The 9,871-nt window shown below is 38.6% G+C and overlaps 1 protein-coding gene across 1 annotated transcript; it reads right to left on the reverse strand.

Annotated features, from left to right (window-relative positions):
* Positions 1-1,306: 1,306 nt before the first annotated feature.
* On the reverse strand, positions 1,307-1,945 carry LOC119078344. Its single transcript, XM_037185847.1, has one exon. It carries the CDS (start codon positions 1,943-1,945, stop codon positions 1,307-1,309), a length of 639 nt encoding a protein of 212 aa, XP_037041742.1.
* Positions 1,946-9,871: the final 7,926 nt, after the last annotated feature.

The raw sequence follows: 9,871 nt of genomic DNA on the forward strand, positions 1-9,871 counted from the left end.
TTTCTTGCACAATTCTTGTAATAACATTTTTGGAACAATTACTGCTGGTGCTGCTAGTCCAATGGGATCAAAAATTTGATGTGTTGCTGCTAGAATTGTTCGTTTCGTGACTGTATCATCATCCAAACTTAATATCTTTCGCACATCCAGTGACAAAGTGTCTTCAACAACATTCCATAAGAGGCCAAGTACAGACACTGAGGTTTCTTGAGAAGCATTGCTGCCTGTTGCCAATCCGCACTCCGGTGAGCCGACTCCGGCAACATCCCCAGCAATGACTTCACCTCTATTCCATACCCAACCTCTAAGATTGAATTTTGCTTCTGCACAGATTTCTGTTGATTCTCTCATAAACTTTTCACGTTCTTGATTAGTATCGACTGAAACCAAACAATTGTCTACATAAGTCGATTTCTGCAACAATTTTGCTGTGGTTTGATATTCCTTTTTCACTCTTTTCAAATGATGATTTATTGTTGCAGCCAGAAGAAATGGACTCGATGATATACCAAAGACGACTCTGCAATGTCTGAGTATTATAATTTTTCCATATTTGTACCATACAAATCTTAGATAGTCTCGGTCTTCCTTCTTTACACTGATTTGTAAAAATGCTTTTTCTATGTCAGCTATAGCTGCATATCTTTTCATTCGAAATAAAACCAACAATGACGGTATCTCTTGCAATAAATTCTGCCCCTTTTCCAAACAATCATTTAATGATGGACATCCTCTTGATTTTGCAGATGCATCGAACACTGGCCTTATTGGTGTAGTGGAACTTTTCTCATTTATAACTGGATGGTGTGGTAAATAGCTAATTCCTGTGCTTGGCTCGTTTTCCTCAATAACTTCTTCGATAATACCTAACTCCAGCCATTGATCAAAAACCTTTTGATAACTCTCCGTCTTGTTAATGTTACTTAGCTTGGACCATGATGAATGTAGTCTCCGTTCAGCAACTTCTTTATTTTTTGACACAGGTTGATGTCCTTCAATCCATGGTAGAGAAACTTCGTACCTTCCATCGCACCATCTCGATACGTTGCTTTCAAAATGAATCAATGCGGATTTCTGTAACTCTATTTTAGTCTTTTCTTGTGCCGGGTCATGAATCCCAATGATGTCTAAATTCCATAATTCTTGTACTCTGGCTGTGCTGATGTACATTGAATGTACGAGGGATACCATATTTGAAGATTCTCTGTTCGTTTCTTCTTGCAAAACACCCATCAATGTCCAACCAAACCTTGTTTCAAACGCAACTAGCCCACTTTTGGTTTCGTACAATTTTCCCGTGTATAATTTACTGCCGATGTTTGCTCCAATTAACATATGAATCGGACATTCCGTTTGTATTTTTCAACACTAGTTTCAGTAGATCGCGAACGTATACTTCCACTAATACGTTTTCTTTACCGAAACGTGACTTGAGGTGCTGAATTGCTTTTTCGTAGTTTTCGCCCGTTGGAGGAAAGCTTTTCACTACCCGGCGAGCAACTGATCCGTCAACAGTTGCTTGAATGAGATATTGGAACTTCTCTTCTGAAGACATGCTTTCGTTATCATTGATTCCTTTGAATTGACTCCAGAATGTCAGCCATTCTCGAGGACTTCCATTAAATTCTACCAATTTTAATTTTGGTAATTTATAACGGGACTTGTCTTTGAGCGATGTTGAGACTTGCGACGTTACAGATGCCAATTCAGCTTGATCTTTTTCTTGCTGTCTTATCAAACCTTCTGACCTATTCAGATCCGTCCATTTATCTCGATACTCTTGAATTTGATCGTACTCTTCGTCCATTTCTGCTTCCCCAACACCTCTTTCACATAATTCACTCATTACTTCGTCGTCCATCTTTTCCAACTGATTGAACCTGTCTTCCAACCGTTTCCAAAGAGATTGTATTAAGTCTTCATCTTTGTTGTCATCTTTTGCCATTTCCGCTGTGAGCTCATTATACAATCTTGTGAATGAACGTCGCACAGAACCTCGTTGATTCTTTCTTGACATCTTCGACTTGCTATTCTTTTTCCAACTTCTATAAATTCTTCAGCTCCTTTTTTAATTTCGGCCAGAATAATTTTCGATTCCTTTTTTCTTGGTTTCTCTGCGTATTCTGCCTCTTTCTTGAATAAATTCGCCTTCTTTACTTTAACTGGGTGTTTTACCAAGTGGTCTCTTTTGCTATTGGGTTGTGTCGCAATTTTTGACTCGACTTGTGTTGACTTAGTACCACTTGCTACGGTTGTTGAATTGTGACTCGTGACTTCTATTCCTTTCGTCGTAAAATGTGAAATTCTTATTTTGGGCATTTATCTAATTTGACGATCTGTATATTTAAACCCAATGACCGACTAACGACTGGATCAGACCAATAATTGAAATAAAGCCACAACTAAATTTTCGGCTGTATCGTTAAACGAATGACCAGACCAGACTAAAACTCAGCCAATGATTCGGATCAAAGACCGGACAACGACTGGGTCAGACCAATAATTGAAATGGATTTTTTCGGCTGTACCGTTAAACGAATGTCCAGACTAAAACTCAGACCAATAATTCGGCAAAGCACTGCCAACGATTTCGACGGACTAAACCAAAGCACGCCCAACGATTGGATGATTGAAACAAATTTGATTTTTTTTTTTTTTTTTTTTTTTTTTTTTGGTCTACCAAGTTCGATTTGATTTTATTGCTTAGCCAAGTCCAACGACCGGACCAAATCCAACCGAGCCACAACCAATGTTTATGTTGTATTGTGAATTGAATGACCAGACCAGATTGAAGCCAATGTTTTGGCTGTATTGGTAACCAACGACGTAATGAACCACCAAAGCGAATGATCCAATTTCTCGGTGAACGCTCAATGAAAGTAAATAAGAAAGGGTTGACTGGAGAGTTCCACACTCCAACACGCAGTGCCAGCCAAGTCCTTCCTAATTACTTCACACTATTGTCCACGTACTTCTGCTGAAACTGATTATATCAGTTTGTTTTTTTTCCTGCTGCGCCACTTGTTTGAGATTTGAAATAAAAGACTTCTATTTGGGACTTGTGTCCCGTGAAACTTACTTTTATTGAATGCCAAGTTTCATACAAATTGCTCGCTATTTAAGGCCCTTTCTCGGGTATCCTAGATCAAATTCATTTAATTGGCCTTCTGATTTTCATACATTTTCACAGTGATTTTCTATCGTCAAGTGTTTTAATGCGGAGCAATATTTCCTTACGATATAGGAGACTAATTTTCTCGACAGATGCGTTGACATTCGACCGACTGTTTTCATCAAAAGAGGGATGAGTTTGAAATCACCTGGTGAAATTCAGAAAAAAACCTCAGAAATTCTTCAGAAGCGTTGAATAGAATTACTAAACTCGGATCACGGTGTGGTTGAACAAAGTCTAATTAAAAGTGTAATGCAAAGTAATTTTTTTTTGCTTAATTACTGTTGGTAATGATCTCCTGATCATTTAAGGCCTAAAGCCAGAAAAAAGTCGGCGGGCGGTTTTTGAGATAAATTGGAAGTGAAAGCTCATGCCATTTTAACAGATCTGGATCAAACATTCTTTTCTGTTTTTGTTTGTGTGTCGGGTAGCTGATGTCACTAGCTTTCCAACGATACCACGCATGCCATGCTACTGACAATATAGGCATGTTTTTTTATCAACTTTACTTTACACATCATTAGGCCGCAACAAAAAAATTTTTCGACTCTTCCGGAAAGGCGGTATAGTATAGTATGTTTTAGTTGGACTGGCTCCCTGATTCTGAAATGCTATACCATTGGTCTTAAAGTCACGTTCTGCGTCCAGAAGGAGGACTAAAAGTTAGATTTAGAGGAAAACTAAAGGTGTTGCAGTGGCGAATGTTGAGCATGCCGTGTCCAGATATGAATGTAGGGTGGCAGAACAAGGATATAGATACCTAAAAATACTTGTTATGTCGCCCTACATTCGTACCTGGACATGCTACACAACCGACACTCCATAAAATTCAATTTATCTTCAAAACCGCTCGCGGACTTTTTTCTTTCTTTAGGCCTAAAATGATCAGGACATCATTACTAATAATAATTCGGAGAAAAATTACTTGCATTGCACTTTTAATTAGACTTTGTTCAACCACACCGTGGGATACGTCTCGAGTCGCTCGAGTCTCTAAAATGTTCAGAAAAACAGAACTTTAAGTCGATAGTCATGAAAATGCGTCGAATTATTTAATCGAAACGGATTACTAATTATTTCGTTGTATTTCGACATGTTGGAGGAACATTTATCGAAAATTTGAGCCATCTCCAGTTGTACTCATATTACAAGCTATGTAAACTGTGTCATGTTTAGAATTGCAAACCTACAAAGACATATTCATGCAGATAGCAATTCCAAAAGCTAAGAGGAGACACACTTCTGTCGATGGTGAACATGACTGGGGATAAAAAGATGAAAAGCAGTTTTCATGTGAATTTTGTTGATTCGAGGCGAAGCCGCGGTCAATAAACACACGAAAACGAGACTTTTCATCTTTTTATCGCAAGTTGTGTAATCGATTTTACATGCTGAGGGCGTCGAAAGACGTGCTTCCAACATGAAACGTAGGGTTTTCGACGCATGAATCATGTAAATGTCATTTTTGTACGGACTTTCTTTACAATTAATTTCCGTCCAGACTGCAAAATTTTATGGCCGTTCACCGACGTCTTCCCGAGAAAAATTAAAGGAAATAGACAGAAAAGAATTTCATTGTTGCGACGCCGTCATTTTGGAGGTTTCAGTATGGAAGTTGTTGATTTTGAAAATGGATTATCTCCGCTTCCTGTGCACCGATTTTGATGAGTCGCGTTTGTTTTAGATTTCAAGGGAGAAACTGGTGGAGATCCACAATGTACGACGAAATTCATTCTGTGGAACTGTTGACGTATTGTCTTGGATCGAGCTTCGTTAGCAGAAAATATTTTTTTTTGTTGAAAAATTGGTTATTCCGAGCAAACGGAAATGTTTGAGAATCGGCTTGAATTTAATTAAAATTTTAAATCAACTTACCTCATTGATGTATTCCATTTTGAGGACTGTCTTAACACTGGCTCGAAATAAATTACAGTTTAACTGGACACTGACACCTAGCAAAAAACGTCTGTACAGTTGGAAATCTGAACCAGAAATGAACTGCTAAGGATGAGCGTTTCAATAGACAAATTAACAGCTGAACATAACGGGAAAGGGAAAAAGAACAATGTAAAATAAATATGTGCCAAAAAGTGTCGAAAATGTCAATGAATGGTTGCGATGCTAATGACTTTATAGGGGCGCAGCAGCAAGGAAAGAATAAAAAAAAAAGATTTTAAGAAAATTTAATGGACGAAACGAAAAATAGTTTCGTACAAGGTGCACAAGGTACACACACGGAATTTCGAAAACCGACACATTTTCTGTTTCTGTGTTTTACTTGAATTTCTCATTGCTCCACATAAAATTAACATAAAATTACACGCAAAATGCACAAAAAGACCACCAAACGACGAAATAAAAAATGGGTCGGTTTTCAAAATTCCGCGACTGTACCTAACTATTGTCCACTGTACTATGAAAATGATCGAAAATTTGTGCGACTTCTTCGCGTTGCAATGACAATATTGCGGTTAGCATTTCGACTACACAGCCTCTATCACTTTCAAATTAACGAATGTAAAGAACGTAAACCGTTTGTCGGGGTCATTAGAATGTGGAAAACTCCAAAATGAATGATTTGGTTAGGGCGGACCCATTCTCACCGTAAACGTTTTAGTGTCAAAGCTTATTACCTAAGTGAATAGAAATGTTTTTGTTCCATTTTTGGTATGAACGACGAATAAAGAAATGGAAATTTTGTTTAAATCAAGTCAAAATCAAGGGAGATATATTGGCGGAGGTAATGTCATGTGTAACCGAATCACATATCTCAATGGCAAACCTTGGTCAAAGTAACACCAAATGCCAAATGTAATAGAAAGATTTGGCATTTGGTTATTTTGTGGCGAATAATTTCGCATTCGTCGTTGTATGTAGGTACAGCTTTCGACATAATTTACGGTGAAGATGAGAGGTCGAATGTCGGGAAAGTATTTCTTGATTTTTCCCTTATTTTCCCAAAAATATTTGCAAAATTCGTGAAAATGTAGAAAAGTCTAGCAAAATGATTTCCGCAAAATGGTCTCTGATTGTTGCCGTGAGGGTCGCAATTAATGATAAACTTAGGCAGTCTAAACTTACGCTGCACTCGATTCACACCGGAACTTGGGTCCAGTGGATTTTTCTAGATTGGCATTTCTGTCAGTGGTTTATCGACTTTACATTGTCCCGTCTTCTCTTCTGCCTGTAATGTCTATAGACGGCTCATCCTCAACGAGAAAGAAAAGCAATTCCAACTGTTCCTTGTGAACTATGAAGTCTGAAGTTCTGAAAAGCCTTCGTCGATACGGCAATGTCTCCAATCTTTGTTGCGCTTCCAGGAAAATAAAACAACTTTGTTGTGTGTGCAGCAAGGTTTTGTAATTTAAAAACTATTGAATCAATCATCGTCATCATCATCTTCATCATCATAATTAGAGGTACAATGCTAAAATGAAACCTTGTGACCAATAAATGAGTTTCGATTTGAAAATTAAAAAGTTGAATCGTTGAAATCGTCGAAATGTAACACTACAAAGCTTCACTGGTTCTGGGTTATACATTTGAAAGGTTTTAGATTTGCAATTGAAAAAGAATGAAATTGTTTTGGTTTTGTGTGAATTATAAAAATTTGCGGGGAAAAAAAATCCTCGAAGTGGCGAACCAATTCAATTGCCTTTAATCCCCGTGAATTCATTAGTGGGACGAGGCCGTAAAAAGTCGTGCATCTAGGTCGGCTTCAGGGAATGTATGGTATGTTTCATGATGAGATGCACAGTCCGTGCAGGTATATAATTCTCGTAACATCTGATTGACAGTTTATGAATCTCATCACGAAATTTACAACACTTTGACATAAGCTGATGACGCTCGAATTGACGTCGATTGGATGTTCTGTTTGAATTTATCTTTGGAAGAGTAATCGACTCATACTGATGTGATAGACGTCTCGGAGTTTGGCGTTTGTTTTTCCCAGTTGACCTACTCAGCTTCGACTAGTTTCATCTCTCGACTATGGGTGTATGTACGACTTATAGTAACGGGGAGGTGAAAAGCCATTCTGCCCCGGATCGATGAACTTGTAAATCCAATTCAGAATGACCACCAATATTTGACAGAGATCATGTTGAAATGTTGATTCGACAACGATTACAGACAGTTTTGTCATTCACCGTTTGATGTGGAAGTGCAGCTACAGACGAAGTCGAAACATTTTTAAGAAAAACTTGAGACTAAAATGAAATTTTCGTAGGAAAACACGTAGTCTTTAATGGTCCAAATCTCTGATCCACCTCTCGCTTCGAGCATGGATAGTGTGAGTAACATTCAGAGTTATTCAGAGGATCCAGCTATTCCGAATCTGTGGATTCTGGACGACCATGATTCTGTCAACACTTTGATTCTGTCAATCAGATTATAACAACATCTGATCGAATCGACTCATTGGTTTGCGGCTGAGATAGCATCTACGAGCGACATCTCTCGTTCTCCCGTTGTACTGAGTGCTTTATGTCTGGTGCATCGTTTGTATTCCCGGTTAAGTGAAAAGCCCGTTGACGGTGTGCGTTGTCTTTTTCTTTTCCATTCTACATTGGGTGGCTGCTACGTAATTCATTAATTCGGAAACAACCTTCTGCTACTCACAATAACACTCGTTTGTGACACTTCGCCGAAGTAACTTCGAGATACTTGCTACTAGTTTCGGCCTTGTGATTTTGACTATTGACATTATCCATACCGTCATTGCGGGAAACAAACTTCAAACTCGTCGATAGAGCAATGTTTCACGAAGGACGCGGTCTACTTTACCCGCGCAGAAAATCCTACAAAGTAAGCCACATCTCATACATGAGAAGAGGAAATTTAAATTGAAAATGAGAATATCGTTTATAATGCAACATTTGAAGTGATATCGGTGGGGTGACACTTATTGAATATCAATTCTTTTGTAAGTGGATAAAGGGACTTGCGTCACACTTTCACTGTAAGGGGTTTTTGAGGTCCCACTCGGATGTTCAAATGATGTGCAAAGAGTTACAAGCACTTGCAAAGAGTTGTGAACAGTTTCAAACAGATGCAGTTCATGTGCTTTCCCCCTCGTTAATACCATGCCCAATTGCTTTGATCGAACGAGATTGGTGGTAAGGGTAGGAGCGCGAATCGATCTTTTATTACTGAATTCAATGAAAATTGCGATTTATACTATTTGCGTTAGGAGTGAAATTTCGAGAGTAACGCGGCGAAGCCGTGTAGGACAAGCCTACGACGTGTACTGAAAAATTCCACTTTCATAACGATTTACCAACGCGGTTTGTTGTGCCTTAAGGATCATAATGAGACGAAACCACAACACAAGGAAATCAGTCTGCAAAAATTTCAGCAACAATCATGCGCACTCAATTGCGGCCGAGATAGTTATTTGCATAACCAAAGCACCTAGCAGGGTAATAGAGGTTTTTACACGTCAAATAGAGTAGTATTTTGGTACCAATAATACCATTAGCAGCCTTAATGGTAATTTTGCAATGCATCATGAAAAAAAAGGTATGGAAATTTTCGCATACTTCGATTAAAATACTACTTTATTTTTTTCTATTAACCTGCTAGGTGCTTTGGCATAACACGATGAAAAGTAGAGTTTTCGTGTGAGTTTTGTTGATCAGGAAGTGCTTGGAACATGAAAGGTACACGACTTGCAATGCGTGTAGTTATAACATTTGGTTATCGGCTGCTCTCTCAGGCCGACATAGTTACTTTTTTGGCGGGAAATATACGTTTCTCTGGATAGTGTACCGAAAAATTGATTATTTCGATCGTGGCTGCAGGGGCTGGACTCGCTAAAAACGAATCTGAATGAGACACAAGAAATGGTTTTCCAAATTTTTATTCAAATTAAATGACAAAATGACATAAATTAAATAAAAATTAATTAAATTGAATGTGCGGTGATTAACGCTCTGATTCAAAGTTAAGCTTTGAATGGTTATTCAATCCACCTTTCCGTATAAATAAGACACAACACCTTTCTGGCAAACTCACTTATCGCCCACTTTTACATTGAAAATCATCCTTTTTTACTTCACATTTTCCTTAATTTTACTCACTTTTCGTTCCTTTTTTTTACTTCGCACTTTCCATGAATGTCCACCTCACTTCAAAGTCCTCGTACATCGTTCACTAATTCGGTTAAAACTCAAATTCAGTGGCCGGCATCGCTTTCTTCTGCTTTTTAGCCTTCTTCCCTTTGTCCAGGTCCGGATTGATAGCATATTGAAATCGTTTCTGCTTGACTCGATCGCTGCCGGCTGTAACCTCACGTTGAACGAATTTTGCGCTTGAAGACAGCGCGTGACGGATGCTACTTTTCCATTTATTGGACGCTGTTTTGTCCAAGTTCTTGCATGCCGGATTCATCTTGTAGTAGAAATCGTATATTTCTTCCACCTTCACCCATTGCTTTCCTGAGCTTCTTATTGCCTTCATGATGTTAGATGGGTACGTTGCCTGTTTGTGCACGGCTTGCTGACCCATTTCGACATTGCATTGACTCAGTTGGTTTTGTTCAACGGTTTGATGACTCGGTTGACTTTGTTCAGCGGGTTCAACTGGTTGAATCGGCTGGATGACATCACTCGATTCAACAGATTGGGCTGTATCAACTAACTCAGCCGGCTGCATGGCATAGTCATGTTCGCTTATAACAATCGGCTCCATTACATG

The sequence above is a fragment of the Bradysia coprophila genome, unplaced genomic scaffold (genome assembly GCF_014529535.1).
Source record: "Bradysia coprophila strain Holo2 unplaced genomic scaffold, BU_Bcop_v1 contig_248, whole genome shotgun sequence".
NCBI lineage: Eukaryota > Metazoa > Arthropoda > Insecta > Diptera > Sciaridae > Bradysia > Bradysia coprophila.

Bases quoted from the DNA above. Each gene is read 5' to 3' on its own strand.
- LOC119078344 (XM_037185847.1), bottom strand. From the start codon at position 1,945: ATGGCAAAAGATGACAACAAAGATGAAGACTTAATACAATCTCTTTGG.